The sequence below is a fragment of the Xenopus laevis genome, chromosome 1S, assembly GCF_017654675.1.
Source record: "Xenopus laevis strain J_2021 chromosome 1S, Xenopus_laevis_v10.1, whole genome shotgun sequence".
NCBI classification, from domain to species: domain Eukaryota; kingdom Metazoa; phylum Chordata; class Amphibia; order Anura; family Pipidae; genus Xenopus; species Xenopus laevis.
Window position 1 is genome coordinate 25,853,011 of NC_054372.1, and position 23,609 is coordinate 25,876,619.

Sequence of the window (23,609 nt, forward strand, 5' to 3'; positions counted from 1 at the left end):
AGCAGAGTGAGTTGGTGTTGTGAGACGTAATTTAGCAGCCATGCAGTGGAGAGCGATGGAAATCAATCCTGAGGTGAGTCAAGAGCTCGCGGCTTTCGTTGTGTTCGACTGAGGTGGATGCGTTCTGTTCTGAGTCATTTACGTGCATTTTTCTTGTCTTCACAGATGCTGAACAAAGTGAGTGGTGGCGAAATAGGAAAGGCCCTTATTTTATCCATGTGGCGCATTTGTCTCTGAACAAGCTCGTGCAGTTGTCTTCTTGGTCTGTGCAATGAGTATACTGTTGTCAGGGCGTGGCCCCAGGCTCCTGTGGTACCTGCTACATCCCTGTATTTCTCCTCAGCAGGTGCACAGATGGAGCCAGGGCTGCTTTACTATAGGGAGCCTTGGGCTTTATAGACATAGGCAACGATAGCAATCTGTTTATTACATAAAAACTAACAAGATGGTCTTTATTTTATAGCACTTATATTAATGTTCGATTGAGGCGTGGGGTCTCTTAACGCACTCATGCTGGTATTTAGGGAGTTGTAGGCGGGCAATGCCGGAAGGGTTGCATGATCCAGACTTATTTTACAGGTAACTAGTGTGAAAATTAACTTTTAGGGACATATTTATCGAGGGTTGAACTTCGAATTGAAATTTTTTTTTGAAATTCAAAAAGACCAACTGAAAATAAGTCGGGCAGTTTTTTTGGGTCGAAAAGGTGGGTATTTGCCTGAATTCGAATCAAAGGGAATAGTGCATTCAATCAAATTCAATTAGAAGTTTTTCCCAAAAAAAACCTTCGATTTTTTTTTTTTCAAAGTCCACCAATTGACTCCAAATAGGTTCTAGGAGGTCCCCCATAGGCGTAAAAAAGCAGGTTTAAGATGGGGAATGGTCGAGACAGTACGTGATAAATTTTCGATATTCGAATTTTCAAGTTTCAAATTGAATTTGGACTATTCCCTAGTCGAAGTACACTAAAAATAGCTCGAAATTCGAATTTTTTTCATTTGAAAATTCACCTCAACCTTTGATAAATTTGCCCTTTAATATAAGCTTACTCATACTGAAATAAGAAACTTTCTAAATATAGTCAATTCTGCATTGTTTCTGAAATAATCAAGTTTATGTTCACTATTCCTCTCTCAGCATCTGTTTCTCTTCATTTTGTCTTCATGCAGCAGTTGGGTGTCAGATAATCTGACAGTTAGATCCAATATATCTTATAGGGGGGCTTCCTTTCCTAGCAGATGTATTAGATCTCACTCAAATAACTGATTCCAGTACAAACAAAATCTAACAAAACTGCCTTTTGCACAATTTCTTCTTGTAGATAGACAGGGTTTCTGGTGAATTAAATAGAGTGAGCTCTAATACATCGCCTAGGCAAAAGGAGCCCCCCTATAAGATATATTGGATCATTCATCTGACGTAAAGGTTGCCACCTTTTCTGGAAAAAAAAATACCGGCTTTCCTATATTCTTGCCATTTTTTCCTATTAATAACATTGGCATCAAGCATCATTTTTACCGGCCAGGCCGGTAAAATACTGGCCAGTTGGCAACCCTTTTTGACTAGCCTATGAGTAAGTGCCCTATCGGGCACGAAACGCCTTAGGTCTTATGTCCTAATAAATTTTCTACTTTTTAAAAAAATCTAGCTCTTTATTATTGGAGATCCTCACATTCTTCCTTTTGGATATAGTGTTTTTAACCCTTTTTGACTCCCAACTCTTGAATGAGGAGAAACCGATGCTGAGAGAGGAATAGTGAAGATAAACTTGATTATTTCAGAAACGGTACAGAATTTTTAATTGTTTGTATTTAGAAAATTCCGTATTTTAGTATGCTGAAGCTAACATTAAATTTTCACTATAGTTCCTCTACATATTTGTGCTCATCATTACTTCCCTGTGCATCTGCATTTATTTTAATTTTTCTTTATTTATGAATTTCACCTATAACATATGAATAAGGAAAGGACGTAAGAGAATGCTGAAATATTATAGATAGAAGACGGATATGGGCCTCATATTGCATTTAAAGAGTGGAGAGAATTTGTACAGTTTTGAGTACTAATATGTCACTAGGGAGATCCCTATTGAGTGTCTTTGGTAGATCAAGGGCACTGCTTTCTCTGGGTCCTGACCCAGAATCATTTTTAAAGGTAGCATAGAGGGGCAACCAATATAATAGGGGCTCCTTGGTGCCAAGGGAAAAATGGAGATCTATTTACGGAGGCTCAGTGCAGGCACTCTTTATTATCAAGTTTATACGTTTCCCATAGTGTTCTGCTTTGAATGATTTATTATCTGTATAAGATACTTGATTATAACTAAGTTAGCACAACTCTGTAACAATGGCAAAACAATCATATTAGGTTTTTAATGTGTAAATAATAGCCCAAAGGCATGGCACTCATTAGGGAATGACTCCCCCTGAAAACCATTCCCCCATACCTGTCTTCAAACATCACCTAGTAGATTATACCACCCCAGGATCACTCAACCGCATTTGGCTCATGAGGGGATGCTGGGAAGTGTAGTATAATAGCTGGAAAGGCAGCAGGTTGGGCATCTTTAGTTTATATAACACCTTCTCCACTGACTTTCTGCATTACCTGGGGCCACCATCTCATCTCTGGCTTTGTTTTTATATATTGGGATTATTTAGTGGTAAAAGTTCTGTGCTACGAGAGGACTTTCCCTGAATATAGTGGGAGAAATTATCATGACGAATCCATTCTGTCTTGCTGAATTTAATTAGTACATTTGTTTGACCTTATACAGAGAGATAAGTAAGTATATACTGCCACATTCTCTGATAAACCAGACTGTTCAACTATTCTCCAGAAGGTTCTGTAGGAGGCATAATCTCCCTCTCTACCTCATTTTTATATGGTCACGAGGGCTCTTATTTAAATAGGTCCTGAGAGATTGCAATTTCCAGTAACTGACCCTACCACACCCACACTGCAGTCTTGGATACATCGTTTAATCGGAAGTGAACAGGGAAACCACATAATTGGCTTTGTACAATTCTATGCTACAGAAAGGAATCCAGAGGCAACCCCGTCTTTTTACTTTGAAAGATTAATATTTTAGGACCAACTTCACTCTATTAAACTAAAATCATAGCCCTGAAACCCAGAAAAGCAGCTTTTTTTTGTTTTTATGAATGCCATGCTCACTAAGCATAGTTATACATGTAATGGCTTTTTTTTTTTAATTGAATTAATTTGCTGTTTATCACTACAGCTTTCTCTGTTTAAAATGAAAGTATGCTTTCCTAATCCTGGGGTTATAGTTTCAAGGATTGTAGTAATCCTACCTATTTAGTAAGGAGGTTGGGTATTTAAGCACATGTATGCGTAACGTAACTTTCTATGTCTTTGAGCTACTCTGTTGTTGTATTTATCTGTTGGCTACTTCCAAACCAGAGGTACATTTTAAAAGGATTGAAATATTTGTATTTATCTATAAAATCATTATAGAATCTTATAATTACCCAATTTAAAAACTGTTCAGATAGTCTGCAGTTGGTGAGTGTGCTACTGTGCACCCCAATACAGCTTCAATCTTGTTTTTGTGCAGGAAGATTTAACTCTTAAAAGTAAATTGTATTCCCTGGCAACACAGGTATCTTCTTGTTTCTGTAGTAAGGCAGTCTTTCGCCGAACCATGCCTCCAGGTATGTACTGTACACTCAGAACTTCATGTTACTATAGCCTGTTTCACAATGCAATTACTGCTCAAAATATTCACCACTCCTCTACATTTTAAATGGCTAAACCCTAATTAGAATGTAGAATCCGGTATTCTGAAGGACAGAATTTGTCTTTGATTGTGATGCAGATGATTAATGTCATCTAAACCGGGAAGAGCTATGGAAAGATCTTTACTGTGCAATTCCCGTTAAGTAGTGTAGAATACAGAAATGGTAGTGTTGGGTTATGAGTTAGACCTTGACGGGATTGTTCATCTTTTAGTATCATGTAGTGTGATATTCTTATACATTTAAAAAAAAAATTAAACTTTCGGTTCTTTTTATTTATATATAAGTAATTTATTCAGCAGATCTCCAGTTTGCAATTTCAGCAACATTTTGCTGGGGTCAAAATTACCCAAGCAACCATAAGATACTGGAATATGAATAGGTGAGGACCTGTAGTAAGTCAATACATTTGTAACCTTGCAGAGCATGGCATAAAATGCCAAAATAGAAAAAATGAAAGCCAGTTGAAATGTTGCTTGGAATTAACCATTCTGTAAAATAATAACAGTTAAACTTAAAGGTGAACCATCGCTTTAATTACAGGTGTGTTGGCCCTCCCATGCGCATATGCACACGAAAACCACCAATAATTAACCATCCATTTAATAAGCTACCTATGAATAAAATATATGAAGAAATAATCAAAGAACAATGGCTCCGTACTCCTACTCCGCTATTACTGATGTTAATTAGATACAATTGCTTTTTTTGATTTAGATAAATAAATCAGTGAAGAGATTTGGTGACCTGTAGCTCCTGCAGAAGCTGAAAAATAAACTGGGTTTAATTGATTTTGGCATTGGATTGGAGAAATTACTCTAAACCAACGAAAGCTGCAGTCACATCAGGATAATGAATGTGCAGATCTGCTATTCTGGTTTTCCTTACCACACTCCATGGGTATACAAGCAGGTTAACTGGCTTCTGATCAAACTGGCCCCATTGTTTGTGAATATGACAGTGAGCCCCATTTGGACAAGGAATGATAACGAAAACACATACATATATGAAATATTACTTCTAACAAAGTAATATTTTGTTTATTAAATATATCAATTCATTGATACTGATTCCAGTAGTGCAGCAAGATCAGATCTAGATTTACATGACTGATTTTCATAAGTAGGTTTAATTTACTGATGCAGGTTCTAAAGTATACGGTAGTTACTTGTAGAAATCAGGAGTTTATTATGATCAGTCATCCATAAGTTATAAGCTAAAGGCCAAAAACTGATGGGTTATTGCACTGGTGCAAAATAGCAGCTTTAATTGTACATCAGCTCCTATATGTATTTTTCACCCTTTGGCTTTAAAAATTACTCCTGTTGTGGCCTGGCCAAACACTTAAGGGGCAAATTTATCAAGGGTCGAATTTGAATTTTCGAGTTTATTTTATGGCCAAAATTGTCAAATTCGACAAGTTATCCAAATTCGATATTCGATAATAGTTATTAAAAAATTCGAGATTTCATACTCTGGCCCTTTAAGAACTCTAATTTGACTATTCGCCACCAAAAACCTGCTGAAAAGCTGTATAAGTAAATGTGAGGGAACAATTTGATGATTTTTGCAGCCTTCCTGACATTCAAATTTTTTTTCGGGGTAAAAATCTCGAATTGAGTTTTTAAAACTTGAATCGAATTAGATTCCAGTTTTTTTGGGTCGATCCTATTCACCAGAGTTTGAAAGACTCAATTTATGTAATGAATTTTGATTACCGGTAGTTACATTTCGAGTTCATGGGAGTTTAAAAAACCTTGAATGAATTTGAAATTTGACCCTTGGGTCCTAAACATGATCTAATCTTCACTTTTTATTTATGCAGGTTTTGGCCCAGTTGGGTGTGTCTGGTGCCTGGAAATTTGTGGATGTCTTGGGATTTGAGGATGAATCTCTGAACAATGTTCTCACACCAGTCTGTGCATTACTGCTACTTTTCCCCCTTACCCCACAGGTAAGGTAGCAAAATGTTTGTGTTTGTTCATTTTAGTTTATAGTACAGCAAGTAGCAATTATAGTAAACTGTCTTGTATTATTTTTCTGAAAGTGATTTTTAATCTTGAAAAAAGATTTTTAGCCAACATATATATATATATATATATATATATATATATATATATATATATATATATATATATATATATATATATAATTATAATGCAGGATGCTTTTAAATACTGTCCAGGTTTAAAGGGAACGTATAACTCCCATTTTTGACATTTACTAATTTAGTTGGGCTCTGTAAAAGGTGCATAAGCACTATCTGAATTTCCAAAAAACATATTTTTTACACACATACCTGATTCTGCAAAAAGCCACAATACTCTTATGTTGCAATACTCAATGTAAAGCTGGCCATAGATGTTGAGATTTTTAAAAGATCCGATCCTCATTGTGAGACCATGATTTTCTCGGTACGATCGCACTAATTGACCATCAACTAAAAAGACCAATTTGCCAGGAAAACAAAGGGGAGCTGCCTGCTTGGCCCTGCAAACATAGATAGATTGCACTGGGACCGACAAAGATTTTTTTAACCTGGCCAACGATGTACAATCATTTGAATCCCACTAACCGCACAATAATTTCAAAGGATTGGTCGGACTTCGCTAAAGTCGTTCAGCAAGAAGAATCGTCGCGTCTATGGGTAGCTTAATGCAACCTCCACCCACCCATACCTTGTTCCATTATGAAGTGATGAATCCTGGAACCTGATGTCCCTCTGCTTTTCAATGGATCTGTTCATCACCTTTTTTTGGAAAGCAGAGAATTAAAGACCCAGAATTCATAATTTCACAATGAAACAAATTGTTAGAGGGGCTGCATTACGCTGTGAGCCCAAGAGGGTTGTGAAAGGGGTTATTACAAGTTACATGCATATAATCTTAAAGAAGCAAAGCAAAGGGGGCCCTTTATATTAAAGTTCACCTTTGAGTTGCTTTTAGAATGATGTAGAGTGATATTCTGAGAATTTGCAATTGGTTTTCATTTTTAATTATTTAAGGTTTTTGAGTTATTTAGCTTTTTATTTAGCAGCTCTTCAATTTGCATTATAAACAATCTGGTAGCTAGGGTCCAACTTACTGGAAAATGAATGGCGGACGACCTTGCTAGAAAGATGAGAAATAAAAAAAAAAATAGCAATAACAAATTTGTAGCCTTACAGAGCATTTGCTTTTTAGATGGGGTCAGCAACCCCCATTTGAAAGCTGGAAAGAGTTAGAATAAAGATGCAAATAATTATAAAACTGGAAAATAAATAATGAAAACCAATGGAAAAGTTGCTTAGAACTGGCCATTCTGCAACATACTAAACGTTTACATAAAGGTGAACTACCGCTTTAAGCAGAGCTAAACTGTGGGTAAGAGGGGACTATGTAGCACTTAATAGCAGGTAATATGTGTGTGACATCAAGATAGACTATTCAATTTATACACTTAAATGATGATCTAATATGTACAAGACTCAATATTTTTGTATCCTATATGTGGCACAACCTACTAATGCTTTGCATTATGTTTTGCACAGCATGAAAACTTTAGAAAGTGCCAAATAAAGGAGCTGCAAGAGAAGAATGCAAACAATAAAGTGTATTTCTTAAAACAGACCATTGGTAATTCCTGTGGCACAGTTGGGCTTATTCATGCTGTGGCTAATAATAAAGATAAATTTAATTTTGGTAAGTATTAATTTAGAAAAGTTAATGTAAAAATCTAGCCCTATATAATAACTTAAAACAATGATGTTTTGTTATACAATAGTGATGTCACACCCTCAAATTGTGTTTATAAGTACAAATTGTTTTAAAATAAAATGTTCACATAGTCTTCATTATTTCTAAAAAGCAGGATATAATGAAATGACTATTCTTGATTGTTCTAACACTCTTGAGTGACAATAGCAACTGGCACCATACTTAGACTGGCGCTTGCATCCACATACTTTCAGGGCAGCCCGAATGATAGTATGTTTCATTGATCTTTGTTTTACAGATCTCTTCTTTAATTCATTTTACAGTTTTGTAATTTCCATAATGAGGCCGTCAAGTGTATTCTACATTATTTTATTTGGAAAAAAAAATAAAAAATCAGGCTAAGTTGGGTTTGTTTCGGAAACAAGATTTCTGCTTAGTGAAGACTGCAATAAAACAGGAGTATGCAGGGTGGCAATAACTGTCAGTTGATGCATTACTTAAAGTGATACACTAAAAAAACTGCTTTTTAAAATATGAAATTTACATTAAAAGTTACCTGTAGGTCATGTTCATTTTTTGTGGAGAGGTTTGGTTATCTAAGTTATTGTTAGTTGAAGTTTCTAAATCTGACTGTTTTGCCAACCTACCTGACTGTCCCATCTTGGCCTGTCCAATGTTAACAGATTTCTGCTGTGCAAACATGGCAGCCCCCTCATACAGGAACATGGGGCATCAGACGGGTAATTAGGGAGGGTTCAGAATTCGGCCTTTTTCAGCAGGATTTGGATTTGGCCGATCCTTCTGCCCAGGCGAACCGAATCCTAATTTGCATATGCGAATTAGGGGCGAGGAGGGAAATTGTGTGAATTTTTGTCACAAAACAAGGAAGTAAATGTTTTCCCTTCCCACCCCTAATTTGCATATGTAAATTAGGGTTCGGTATTCAGCCAAATCTTTCGCGAAGGGTTCGGGGGTTTGGCCAAATACGAAATAATGGATTTGGTGCACCCCTACAGGTAATTTAAAAGCATTGTGCAAATACTTTATGGCAAAGTTATAAGTAGCTTTCAAAGGCAATATTATGATGTAAAAAAGTTTTAATTTATGGTGTCAGTGTCTTTGCTATTATACCCAGTTACACTAGAAGTCTGTTTTTTTTTTTTTATCTGGGGTCCTAAATTTAATCTTTACCAGGACTTTATCTACAAGGTTAATATATGTGTAGTTCCTGTTATTTGGTACAAGATTAATTGGCTGCAGATGAAATGGTGATGGTGTCCAGGTATGTATATACTCCTACTTAGTCCACAGGGACATAGCTGAGGGGTCTGTATGGATAACGGAGGGCATCAAGCTAGGTCCTGCCATCTTGATCGGGGGAACATCTCTGAGGCTTTAGTTTGGCTCCATGTTTTGAAGTAACGTAGACAAATACTTACAAAAATGATTTTAAACTTAAAGAAACTTTAATTTTTAACCGTCATCTATACTATTCCGTTTTCTTACCAATGCAGCTGAAAACTCTGTGTTAAATGGTTTTATCGAACAAACTGCTGCACTTTCACCTGAAGAAAGGGCAATTCACCTAGAAAAAAATGAGGTAATGTTTGGAATTTGCATATCTGTATTAAGTAATGCAGAATGGTTTCAAATTTAAATGTATATCTACACACATACATGTATGGGATCAGTTATCCGGAAAGCTCCGAATTACGGAAAGGCCATCTCCCATAAACTCGATTAATCAAATCTAAATTTTGTAAAATGATTTCCTTTTTATAATGATTCCTTAATTGAAGCAAATTCAGCTATTTGGGTTTATTGTTTACATGATTTTCTAGTAGATTTTAAGTATGAAGATCCAAATTATGGAAAGATCAGTTATCTGGAAAACACCAGGTCCTACACCTGTTTATGTATATGTGTCACAGGCTGAGATGAGATGTAGACTACCCTCTACTTAGTTTGCTTCACTGGACACTACAGTGTAACATATATTTCTAGTCAATCAAACTGTGCTAAGTTACAGATTAAATTTATTTATGTAAACACTGCATAGCAATGACTCCAGGAAACTTGTATATTTGAATAAGTATCCATTTTGACGTTAATCTAGTTTGATGGCTTATTATACAATTTATATAACTTTTTAACTGCAGATCTGTGGTATTAATCTGCATTTCTCTAAGTCATCTTGGGGGACACTGGGACAGTGGGTATAGCTGGTACATCCAGGAGGGCAGGACACAATAGAAGGAAAAACTAGCCCCTCCTCTACTGGCTACACCCTCAGCAGGCGGAGCTTAGATCAGTTTTTGTTGTGTCCTCAGGAGGATAAGATGTAATATTATACTGTTTATTATTTTCAATTTTGTCAATTGCTTGACATCAGGGAATGCCCAGGCCCTCTACACTGAGCAAAGGATACCCATAGGCATTCCCCAACGTGGGACCTGCCTCAGAGGTCCCTGATTTTTCAAGACCACCCAGTCTCATACTGGTCTTCCCTTTTTATAGGTGGAGACTGACTGGCCGGAGGACAGAGAAGAATGTTTCTGGACACAGTATATATTCTTGGCTGTCCTCTTCTCCTCTCATATCCCTCTCCCTGCATATCGGGAGAGAGGTCTGTCTCCTAAAGAGCCTTGTCCCCTGCTCCAACGCTAGCAATATCGCATCAACTGTGCGACTCTCCCAGTGTGTCTCTCCCACACCAGGTACGCTCTGTCAGGGTACTAGGAATATCCCTGTGCGTTTGGGAGCTACTAAGGGGGAGTAGTAATGCTACTCGCCGTTTTTCTGTGACAGAGCGATGATGTGAGTGGGTTGCACTAGTTCTCGCGCACTCCCTCAGTCGGGGCGGCCATCTTGTTTCCCGCACCGGAGTTACTGTGCACACAGTCAAGCGCAACGGCAGACTCCCTTGTTCCCCTGGCGCTCCTGAGCCTCCAAAACACCAGCGGGTCATACAGGGGACAGTCGCCTTTGTAGTTCTTGCACAAAGCATATCAGGGACACGGACATTTACTGGGAGACGCAGTAACAGGCTATATTAACAACAGCCTCCTCTGCTGGCTTTCGCACAGCACGGTTGACCAATATATATTTTATATATATATATATATATATATATATATATATATATATATATATATATATATATATATATATATATATATATATATATAGATACACAAAACTGGAGCACTCGTTGTATAGCAACAACTGCCTGGGTGCAGAATTCAAAAAATTATGTAAACCAAATTGCTGTACAAAAAACGCACAACCAGGTCTTTTCAAAGGTGTCCAAAAACCAAAATTTTATTTCGACGTTTCGGCTTCTATACTGAAGCCTTTCTCAAGAGACCTCTTGAGAAAGGCTTCAGTATAGAAGCCGAAACGTCGAAATAAAATTTTGGTTTTTTGGACACCTTTGAAAAGACCTGGTTGTGCGTTTTTTGTACAGCAATTTGGTTTATATATATATATATATATATATATATTCATTTACTACGATAGTGCCTTGTTACTACCATGTCTGTATGATCTGGTGACAGGCTTTTTTCCAGGGGGGCACCTTCTGCCCAAGTAAGATACTTGGCTTGTGCCACAAACGTTTTCCCCCTGGGCACAAAGAGCCTTTATGTACTAAGTGCAAACCACCTGTGGTTGGTCCTGAACCTCCAGAACCTGCTCCTCCCCAGGTAGACCGCATCTCTGCACAGAGACTCTCCACCTCCAGGCCCATCTCATAAGCAACATTCCACTCCAGAGTGGGCATCACAGCTAGCTTCTGGGTTTCCAAAGTTAGCCCATTCACTAGACAAGCTGCTTTCCCGTCTTGACAAGCCCAAGGGGAGAGTTTCAAAACGCAGAGCTCCTTCTCCATCCGAGGAAGAGAGCGATTCTCCTCCCAGATGTTTTTTACCAGATTCCGGAGATAACTTTGATTGATCAGAAGGCGAGCTCTCATCGGACTACGCAAAGGAGGATGAGGATTCACATAAGAGTTCTTCAGTGTCGGTGGATGCATTAATTACCTCGGTACTTGAAACTCTTAATCTTCAAGAACCAGGAGCATCGTCTGACACAGCAAAGAGCCTGTTCAAACGTCATAGTAAGACTTTACCTGTTTTGCCTGCTCATTCTCAACTTGATCAGATCATACAACAGGAATGGGATAGTTAGGGGTCATGGTGTCCACCATAGAAGCAGTACCATTAGCCCATAATATTCTGAGGGTTTGGAAGAGGAAATCCCTCCTTCAAGAGATCCGACTCTCCTGCAAGACAAAAGCATCTCTCCTCTGGTGGTTGGACAACACACATCTGTCCTTGGGCAAACCCATGGGAGAACCAATATGCCGCATCCTCACGACGGATGCTTGTCTATTCGGCAGGGGAGCAGTTCTCGAGGGCCACTCTGCTCAGGGTCAGTGGAACCCACGGGAAGTGAAACTGCAGACCAACCTGCTTGAGATTCGTGCAATCCGTCTAGCCCTAATCCATTGGCAGCAAATTCTACAAGGTCAGTCTGTAAAAATACAGTCCGACAACGCCACAGTGGTGGCCTATATCAACCACCGGGGGGCACAAGAAGCAAAGGAGCACTAGATCTCACTTTCAAGTGGGCCGAAGCTCACCAGGCCCATCTGTCAGCCATTTACATCCCAGGGCTGCTAAACTGGGAAGCGGACTATCTAAGCAGACCATCCTTAGACCCGGGAGAGTGGTCATGGAAGGACGAGATCTTCCAGGAGATAACACAGAGGTGGGGCACCCAGAGGTGGATCTTATGGCGACCAGGCACAACCGTAAGGTCCCAACGTTTATAGCTCGATACAGGGATCCACTAGCCATAACGGCCGACACTCTAAACAGCCAAGTGGCCTATGCCTTTCCACCCCTGCCTCTTGTACCCAGGACTTCAGGAAACTACAGCGAGTGCAGACCACTCTCATCCTCATAGCACCAAGGTGGCCTTGGCGCTCCTGGTACACAGACCTTCTCAACATGTCAGTGTCAGAGCCTTGGACCCTGCCTCAAGTCCCGGACCTTCTAACTCAAGGACTGATCCTTCACCCAAACCCAACAAATCTAAATTTGACAGTGTGGCTCTTAAAAACCAAGAACCTGACCCAGAAGGGGTTTTTTTAAGGCGGTAACCAACACCATGTGCGCAGCCAGAAAGCCTGTCTCTGCAAAGACTTACCATAGAGTCTGGTCCACCAGTGGTGTGTACATCACAAGAAGCCGTTCAAACGATTCTCCATTCCTGACATCCTAGAGTTCCTGCAAGAGGGCCTTTCCATGGGTCTATCCCTTGGCTCTCTTAAGTCACAAGTCTCTGCTCTATTAGTCCTTTTTCAGAAACAAATTGCTTTTTTACCTGATATCAAGACTTTTATGCAAGGAGTAGCACATTTGGCTCCTCCAGTTCGAGCACCAGCTCCTTTATGGGACCTCGCCTTAGTCCTACGAGCCCTTCAAGACCCTCCTTTTGAGCAATTCGGATCTGTACTGCTTCTCTGGCTTACCTGGAAAACTGTCTTCCTTCTGGCTATTGCCTCTGCAAGATGTGTTTCAGAACTCACACTGTCATGCAAAACGCCTTTCCTCGTTTTTCACCATGATAGGGCGGTCCTACGCACTATTCCATCTTTTTTGCCAAAGGTAGCATCTGAATTTCACCTGAACCAGGAGATTACAATACCGCCCTTCACCTTCCAATCCTAAGGAGAAGGCTCTACATACCCTGGATCCTGTTAGAGCTCTAAAGTTTTACCTGCACAGAGTCCAGGACATTCGCATGGTGGACTCCTTGCTTGTCATTCCTTCTGGCCCTCACCAAGGAGGGGCGGCCACAAAATCGTCCATTCATCGAGCCTACATGGCAAAACACCACTCAAAGCCCATTCTACTAGGGAACAAACTGATCTAAGCTCCACCTGCTGGTGGTATAGACAGTAGAGGAGGGGCTAGTTTTTCCTACTGTTGTGTCCTGCCCTCCTGGATGTACCAGCTATACCCACTGTCCCTGTGTCCCCCAAGTGACTGAAGAGAAAAAGATTTTAACTGAGTATACAAAATCTCCTTTTTTTTGCAGGCTATAAAGTCTGCTCACAACTCTGTGGCTGCTGAAGGACAATGCAGGGTAAGTTGTAAAGCCTCTAAAAATTTTACCGTTGTTTTACTACTTCAAACCTAAGGGTGGATTGTGAAGATTTGAGCTTTTAAGACATTTTTTTGCAGAGCATTCCTTCTCTGTAACGAATGCTTGCTTGTCTGGGCTATATCTGCAACCACTGGTGTCTAATAAAAGGGCAGCCAAGTTTGGGAGTTTTACTTTGAAAGCAGCAAGCAAGTTGCAGGTAAAACTCAGTCCCTTTGTAAAATGTATAACGAAGCAATAGAATGCTTAATGAATCAGATGAAAATTGAGCTTAGGACTGGCCAGATATGGGATGACTTTGACGTAGTTGGCCAACTTAAAAATATTGCAATATATGGACAAACAATCCCTGTTTTGTTTAAAGGGTAAGGCATTTTTTAGTAGTAGTATGCACAAAATGTCTGTTTTGAAGGAATAGTTCAGTGTGAAAATAAAAATTGTGTAAATAGATAGGCTGTGTAAAATAAAAAATGTTTCTAATATAGTTAGTTATCCAAAAATGTAATGTATAAAGGCTGGAGTGAACAGATATCTAATAAAACAGCCAGAATCAAACTTCGTGCTTTTCAGCTTTTCAGCTCTTTAACTCTGAGTTAGTCAGCGACTTGAAGGGGGGCCACATGGTACATTTCTGTTCGGTGTGTTTGTAGTTGATCCTCAGCATTCAGCTCAGATTCAAAAGCAACAGATATGACCCATGTGGCCCCCCCCTCAAGTCTCTGATTGGTTACTGCCTACATTCATTTCTATGGGGTTTTGAAAGGCGTATTTATCAAAGGATGAACTTTTGCCCATTGATAAATACTCTTTTTAAAAAGCCCAAGAGTTGCAGAATTTCACTCTAGCGAACTGTGGCGATCTCCAACTTCACTTTTTGATAAATATACCCCAAGGAATCCAGTTAGCAACTGGGGTGACATTGTTGACTGTAAATATCCAATTTGTAACAAATACAAAATATAAATCTTAGTTATGCACACACCACTAGAATATGTCGGTGTAGTACCAATACTAACGAAAAGGCGATGTGGCAATGGTGGAGCTCTTCCCATGCACGCCAGCTCCTGCTAAGCCGCAGCTCTTGTGATGTATCTGCTCCTTCTGACCGGCTACTACATCAAACCTCTGTTACCGCTACAGAGCGCTGACGCATTTCGTGTCGGAAGACCTGACACTTCATCATGAAGTGTCAGGTCTTCTGACACGAAACGCGTTAGATGTAAATCCCCTCCTTTGTAATTTTAAAAACCGCAGAATAAAGCCGACACATTGGTATTAACCTTCCAGACTCTAAGAATGCTTTGATCAGCGCTCTGCAGCGGTAACAGAGGTTTCATGTAGTACCAATACTATCATTGTTTTTGGATAAGCTCAGATGCTGTTCCACAAAAGCTCCAAATAAATTAACTGGTTGCATCAGTGGCCGAGATTCTGTCCCAATGTTGACATTAGCTTTCTAACTTTGGCTGCACCTTGAACCATTGGCCTTGGTGCAGGCACACATGTTGGCTTTTTAATACAAGTAATTCAAAAATAAATGTGTTGGCTTTTGGTGCAGAAATGCTCCAGTTTGCCTTTGCTCTTCTGTGGATATCTGAGTAAAAATGCAGAGATCAGCTTTCGAATGGCATTAGCCTTAGAAATGTGACGTTCTTTGTGCTTTGAATTGGAAATGTGTTGATAGCACTGGTATAGATGCTTTTCCACTCAAACATTCCACAAAGCACCAGCGATATCACATGCTTGACGTGAAAGGGGAGTGTTTCAAATTCAATGTTTGCCATCAGCAAATTAAGGTACAATTGACAATTCAAAGGTTCACAAAAGATAAGGTTGCTTTTTTACATTTGGAAAAATAAAACCCTTTTATTTTAAATGTTATAACACCTACCAGCTTAAAGTGATATGGGTGTAAATTATGTACCTCCACATTCTGCCATATTCTCAACATGAATTACTGCAACAAATAAAATTAAATGATGTATTTGTCATTTATAGTATTTAAATCTAAAGCAAAAACTGTCAATCATGGAAACATCTGCTTAAAGAATAGGGTCTTGGTTGGAATATCGACATGGAGTTGACCTATCTAATATCCCCTTTTCCCTATAAATGTCTCCTAGGGTATATTCGATCATTTTTTTTGTCCCTTTCCTTTTTTTTTTGCTCATCTTTGCTATAAGATAGTTTCCTGTGAAAATTAGAACAGGTTAAAATGTTGATATTTTTCGTTAACGATCACATTTTGTATATTAGTAAAATTATGCTGCTGTAATCTGTTTTGCTAATGAATATGTTGGATTATATAATCATTGTTTTTACAGATGTTTATTGTCACAAATTGTTTTATGTACAAACAATAAAAATGTATTGAAGTAAAGAATAGGGTCTTAAACTCCTATATCAGTGATGGTGCTACACTGTTTAAAGCTGATTCCTGATAACGTGCTTTTAGTGTAGCAATCACAGCTTGTTGAGTGGCATATGTTTCATTGTGCCCTTTAATGATTTTTAATTTTGCAGGAGAACAGTGATGTAAACTTTCATTTTATATTGTTCACTGCTGTTGATGGACATCTTTATGAGTTGGGTAAGTGGGTTATCTTTCTTTTTTTTTGTATTTTATACTATACCTTCTAATTTGTTATAATTTATTTGATTTACTGCAGGCTTTTCTGCTATGAGGCAAGGTGAAAAACTTTTTTTTTCCCTAGAAAGGGAAATACAGAAATTTAGAAAGGTCAGGTTGTTCTGAACAAAACTATGAATAACGTATAGTTTTGCTAGGTAAACTAAGGGGCAGATTTACTTAAGGTCTAATATCGAGGGTTAATTAACCCTCGATATTCGACTGTCGAGGTTAAATCCTTTGTTAGATTTGAAGGATTTTAATCCATCGATCGAACGATTTTTGTTCGACCCAAAAAAGCTGAGGAAGCCCCATAGGTTAACATTGACTTCGGTAGCTTTTAGGTGGTGAACTAGGGGGTCGAAGTTTTTTCTTAAAGAGACAGTACTTCGACTATCGAATGGTCGAATAGTTGAACAATTTTTAGTTCGATTCGAAGGTCGAAGTAGCCGAAAAAAAAATTCGAAATTCAGTTTTTTTCCTCTATTCCTTCACTCGAGCTAAGTAAATGGGGCCCCTAAGAGTCCCCTCCAGGAAATGTCACTAAAGTAAATGCACAAAAGGGGGAACAAAAACTAAAAATTACAAGCAATGTTTAAACTGATGTTTTTGCAAATTTTTATGGATTATCGCAGTGTAAAATTATTTGCTGTCGAATATTACATAGATAAGCAAAGGTTAGCATTAACACCTGCTCTGAAGTTTTGTTAAATATTTTGGCCCAAAATACGCTTTGTGACTGTGAAATTTTATTACATACACTGCAAATGTTCGCAAAAGCCATTTCGTTGCAAACTTTGTGAGGAAGTCGGTGAGGTCTGTAATTGGCCAAAATGGACACAAACATGGTTGCTTACATTCACAATGGTCTTTCTGAATGCTTCTTGCGCTAACCAAACATATTGCATTCCCCCAATAGTTTTCAAGAAGTGTCTTGCAAATTGTGATGGGCAATTCTGACCACTTTCACTTCACCAAAAATTTGTGAAAAACGCAAAAATGTCTCCTAACACTGAAGACAATGGATGTTTTTTTTGCGTGATAAATTTCCAAACCGCTCAACAATTTAACCGTGCAACATTTTATAACTTTATATCTGTTAAGTCTATGGGCATTGTTTTTTTCTTTGCGAAACGCAGAGCTGAATTTCGCATTTAATTTGCAAGGATGAGCAAAATAGTTTAACCGTTAAAAGGGTTAAATGTTCATTTCCAGCTATATACTTAATGGACAGAGGCAGCAGCAGTTCCGAAAAAGCTAGTAGATGCCACAGTTTTTTAAGATATTCTTTGTGCCAGAACTTTGCCATAAAATGGAAGTGTTACACCTTTTCATTTGATAAAATTGACTGCATAATTGAAATCATTCAAGGTTTGATGTATTGTCAAAATATCTTTACTTTCAATTCATAATAAATTGGCTTGTGGTGAACATTCTATTCTCTTAGATGGCAGACTTCCTTCCCCTGTGGAACATGATCCAACCGCTGAAGGCACTTTACTAAAGGTACAATTTCAGCTTACTTGTGTTTTTTTTGTTTTTTTTTTTAAACTTGGGACACCTCCTTTTAGTGTGGTGGCCAAATGATCAGATCAGCTAGATTTGGTTTGGTAACCTTGCCAAATTAGTGGATCTTAATATGCATGGCCAGCTTTACTCTTGAATATTAGGTCTAAACTTCACTGGAGTTTTTGAAGGATGGTGTCTGACAAAACGCATCCTACAAAATGGATGTAGTCACATCAGTCAGAATGTAATGGAACCGATACAAAAAATGTGATGGGTGAATTACATGGAAAATGTTACATCTGACACAACTGTCATGAAAACGCAGCATGCAGCTTTCTCTGTCGTCTCAAGGGGGACACAGAGACCACCCTCTAGGAGGCAGGACAGAATAATAAAAATGGGGCATGCCAGGTACTCTGGCTTAACCTAACACAACACCAATCCGATCGTTTTTTTAAGTGTCCTGCTTCCTAGGAGGATGGACAGTCATCAAGCAAGAGGTTCTCCAGATCAAATTAATATTGGCATATGAGGTGATACCAGGAACAGGGCTACCTGTATCCATTTAGGTACACCTCCTTCGGTGTGGGTGAAAAGTGAGTATGACTGCCTGTCTTACTTGCTTCTGGTTGCTCTCCCCCCTATCTGGCTGTTTTCCGCGTCACCCCCCCCCCCTTTCATACCAGGTCAGGGTGAACAGAAGGGGTTTGGGAAGCGCTCCGGGAGTTCTCCCCCGGTCACTACTCAGTGTGCACACACTGCTCCCACAGGCGCACGCTCTCCGCTCTCCCCACTCGTGCTGCTTGGACAGGGTATTCGCCAAGTTCCCTTCCGGCTCTTACCTGGGGAGGCGAAGTATGTGTTCAGGCGCCATCTTGTTTTGCGTCTTAGGTGGAACGCAAGGCAGGCATGAGCTTCTAGGAGGCAGACCTTGCATTTCACTGCCATTTTGAGCTTTGCGCTTTTGTGCAGCACACAGCTCCTTATACAAGAACGGGGGTAGCTTGGTCGCATTACAGGACTCCCACCCCCTTTGCTAGTGGGCACTAAGACTCTTGGGCAGCTTCCTGACACAGCAGAGCCCCTGCTTAGGCTGGCAGCTACTGCATACCATCCCTTTCGCAGTTACCACAGCCACTGCTAATATGGCAGAAGGTATAGCCAAAGCCATACAGGCATGGTCCGAATTCCTCCTCATGGATATTCAAGAGGGTGTTCCCAGGTCTGACCTCCTAACATCAGCACAATCTATAGTGGAGGCATCTGCTTATTTGTGTGATGCCACCCTAGACATGGCACAGATCACAGCACGTACGTCAGCCATATCCATAGTGGCTTGTCGAACCTTATGGCTGAAGAACTGAGCAGCTGACCTTAGCTCAAAGAAGTCCTTAACTTCCCTCCCCAAAACAAGACTGTTTGGTGAAAAGCTTTAGCCACAGGGGGTAAAAGTACATTTCTTTCCCAGTCTAAAAATACAGTAAGTCTTTGACATCCTTTCGACGAAAAATTTTTTCTAGGCCAATCTAGTCGATTCACAAGATGATAGTCCTCCTCATTGCTCCAACTTTCACTCCAAACCAGCCGATAAGGGGTGCCCACCATGGAAGACCAACAAATTTCATCACAAGCCCGCTTCAGGCCGATGGGCACCCCCTCTGGGATTACACCAGGCCATAGGGGCAGGCTTCTGCAGTTATGGGAGGTCTGGAACCGACAGATGCCTGGGTCAATGAGATCATGACAGAAGGCTACCACCTGGACCTCTCTTACTACCCTCCCAGAAAATTCTTCTACTCCAATCTGTTCCTAGTCCCAAAGAGGGACAGCTTATTCAGACCGGTACTGGACTTTTTCAAGTACATTCAGTACAATTCAAAATGGAGACCCTACGATCAGTAATCTGAGGAATGGAGTCGGGGCAATTGATGTCTCGACATCAAGGATGCATAGCTCCACATACAATTCTGCCCACCCCATCATCAGTTCCTGAGGTTTGCCTTCAAGAATCAACGCTTCCAATTTGTGGCACTCACCTCTGGCCTCCCGTCAGCCCCCAGAGTCTTCACCAAACTCAGGGCGGTGACTGCGGCATTACTAAGGCTCCAGGTTAGTTTCTATAACTTCCTACTTGGGACGATCTGCTACTGAAGGCCAGGACAGAGGAAAAGAGCAAAGTGGATCTCCAGAAGGCGATCTCCCTCCTGCAAGACTTTGGCTGGACCATCAATTGAAGCAAGTCCAATCTGATCCCCATTCACCAGATGACATTCCTAGGTCTCGAGTTCAACACTCTCATTAAGCCTGCCATTAGACAAACAGAGGATAAGAGGTCAGGCCAACCTCTTGCTACAGACTCAAAGACCCACAATCCACCTGGTGATGAAAGTACTGAGGTTGATGGCTTCCTCCATCGATGTGCTACATCTATGTCCGCTCCAAGCCAACATTCTAGCTGTATGGAAGGGGGGGGGTCCCTTATCTCAGAGACTCACTTCTGACTTCGACAAGGGAGTCTTTCCTTTGGTGGCTCAGAACAATCTATCTGCGGGTCAATTCTGGGCAACGCCAGATTGGATAGTGTTAACAGATGCTAGTCTACAGGGTTGGGGTGCTAAGTGGCTACGGGCAGTAAAACTATCACTTTACCACATCTCCAAACAAAGGCAGTACGGGTTCAAAGCAACAATTCCACTGCAGTCGCATACATAAACAGACAAGGAGGAACCCGCAGCGCTAGCAGAGGCTCAACAAATTGAGCTGGGTGGAATTCAACTCGGTAAGACTGTCTGCCATTCACATCCTGGGAGTGGCCAACACGAGGGCACATTTTCTCATTCTATACTTACTGGATCCAGGGGAATGGGAACTTCACCCAGAAACATTTGCAGAGCTCATCAGTCATTGGGGCCAACCTCAAATCAACCTAATGGCAACCAATCGCAAGATGACCACCTTTTTTGCCCGCTCGCGGGATCCACTAGCAGTGGGAGCAGATGCAATGACACTGCTGGCAGTTCGACCTTGCCTACGTCTTCCCGTCTCCCCCCATGCTGCCGTGGGTCCTAAAGAAGATCAGGCAATCTCACATCCTGTTTATCATGATGGCACCGTATTGGCCCAGGAGAACTTGGTTCTCGGATCTTCAGGAGATGTCCATTGCACAGCCCATTAGTTTAGCTCCCAAATTAGTTTGGGACCCTGCTCTGTCAGGGTCCCATAGCCTACCAAAACCCAGGCCTCTTCGCTTTGACGAGATGGCTGTTAAAGAGAGATCGGAGGATGTAATTTCCATGATGTTCAAGTCTTGCAAGCCTACATCTAGGCCATATCACAGAGTGTGGCACAGCTATTGCAGAGAGACCTCCAGCAGAAGTGTCTTCCTTCCTTGAACGCAACATCCCTAGGGTCCTATCCTTCCTCCAGCAAGGCCTTCAGTTAGCACTCAGTACTGCTTCAGTCACGACTGGCCATGTATGACTCCGTCCATTTATTCTTACAGGGAGTCGTTAATGTCGCTACCCCGTTTTCATCCACCGATTCCAGGTTAGACCTCAACATCGTTCTGGAAGCTCTTCTGGATCCTTCTTTTGATCCTCTAGGGACAATTTCAGATGAACGGCTAACCTGGATCTGGTGGCAATCTCATCAGCCAGACGGGTATCGGATATCGGTGCCATATCCTGCATTCCTAATTTTCCACAAGGACAAGGCAGTGCTGCGCACAGTCCCATCATTCCTCCCAAATCTGCGATCGTCTTGCCATATAAATCAAGAAATTGTGGTGCCATCTGTGTCTAGATCCTAAGAATAATAAGGAGCGAAGATTTCACAGCCTGGATGTGGTCAGAGCGCGTCGTTGGTACCTTCAAATGATCCAAATCTTTCAGACAGTCTCAGACTCAATTGCGCAGTGGTTAAAGGAGATCATCAGGCAGGCCTACCTATCCAAGGGAAAATCACCTCCAGAGGGAATTCAAGCTCATTATACAAGGTCAGTGGGAGCCTCTTGGGCATGGCGCAATGCAGCCTCCTTGGATCAGATCTGCAGAGCAGCTACCTGGTCCTCGGCACATACATTCACAAAATTCTACAGTCTGGACATGTTTGAGGCTTCCATCGGCTGTAAGGTATTGCACTCGGTGCAATAACATCATAATTCTCGCTCCAACCCTGCTGTTTTGGGGCTGCTTGGTTCCTTGAGACGACAGAGAAAACAGGATTTTTGATGCTCGCCAAAAACTGTCTCTGTGGTCGATAGGGGGACACGGCTTCATGTCCCTATAGCGAGGTGACCATGTTGATCTGCATGAGAGGTTTTTCTGTTTTACCAGTTCTGCAGTTGATTCATTTATTCTGTTTCAGTGGTCTCTTTGGTACAAACTTATTGGATTGGTGTAGTTAGGTTAAGCCAGAGAACCTGGCTGGCCCCTTTTTCATTATTCTTTCATACGAGCGTCCTACCTGTCCCTGTGTCCCCCTATCGACTACAGTGAAACATTTAACGGTGAGTATTAAAAATCCTGTTTTCACACCCACAGGCTAAAATCTGATGGTGTCTGACCAACTGTTTCTGTTGAAATCCATCAAATGTCATATGAAGATATATGAACAAACTACACCATATAACTTCTTCTGATCTGACTTTACATTCTAGCTATAGGAGGATTCGATTTCGTAGCATCCTACAAATATTGTTGTTGGATGACAAGATCAGATAAAATATGACCCACAAAATCTGATCAAAATCTCCTGTGTAGTTTTACCTGTACACTTAACCCCCCCCCAAGAAGTAACCCAAAAGTCAAATAGAGCATTGTTTAGTTTTTGTTTTTTAGTTTTTTTGTTATTATTATGCTAACTTCAACTCTTTTTTTCCCCCCTTCTAGGATGCAGCCAAAATATGCAGACAGTTTACTGAGCGTGAACAAGGAGAAGTTCGTTTTTCTGCTGTGGCTCTAAGCAAATCTGCTTAACTTTGCGAATACAAAGCACCTTAATTCGGTATACACTTGTAGACTGTGCAGCTTGATTATCTGTTCAGAGAAGTCATTCCCTTTCTTGCTCCGTGCACTTGTGTGTACAAAGTGCTGATCTGCACATATGGGTACAAATCTAAATGTAGTTGCTGTGATCTGATGCTTTACTTGCCTTTTCAATTTGTAATTGCTAACCACTTAAGTGCCACGCCTTGTTCTGTTGAAATAAAACGCTGTTTCCAACTAAACCTGATGTGATTTATTCAAAATGGGGAATAGCTGTACTCTAATGGCCAGTATTGTAACTAGATATTACTGGACCTTACAGCAAATTATTTTTCAGGCCCCCAAAATGTTAAGCAGTTGACCTGTTTTACCAATATTTATTGTATATGACGGGGCCCAGAAAGCAGGTTAACCCAGAGGCTATTTTCAAATTATGTATTGTCAGGCCCTCATATGTGCAGCTTGTCTATTAAGCAAACCATTGCCTGGTTGTTGGTTGTAAAGCTGGCCATACTGTACATGTATACATTTGACTTTCTCGACAAATGAGCAGACGTTTCACGGATATGCCCACTTTGAGGTGAACAATACGGATTTGATCCGATCGTTTGTATAAAGATGGCCATACACGGGCCGATAAAAGCTGCTGACCGAGTTGGCAGCTTATCGGCCCGTGTATGGTGCCCCTTGACTTTCTCGACAAACGAGCAGATGTTAGACGGATACGCCCATTATGATCCGATCATTGAGCCCTAGAGCTCACGATCGGATCAGCCCGATATAGCCCACCTCAAGGTGGGCATATCGGGGAGAGATCCACTTGTTTGGCATCTGTGTCTGGCCAAAAATCAACCAGATG

General features: G+C 40.6%; 1 protein-coding gene across 1 annotated transcript; it reads left to right on the plus strand.

Annotated features, from left to right (window-relative positions):
• Nucleotides 1-22,992, plus strand: uchl1.S (ubiquitin C-terminal hydrolase L1 S homeolog). The gene is given in 9 exon segments (NM_001096657.2): nt 1-73; nt 166-177; nt 5,587-5,715; nt 7,291-7,441; nt 8,971-9,056; nt 13,562-13,609; nt 16,151-16,217; nt 17,704-17,762; nt 22,655-22,992. Coding segments are annotated over 9 exon segments (672 nt in total). The 5' UTR covers nt 1-40; the 3' UTR covers nt 22,742-22,992.
• The last annotated feature ends 617 nt before the right edge of the window (nt 22,993-23,609 follow it).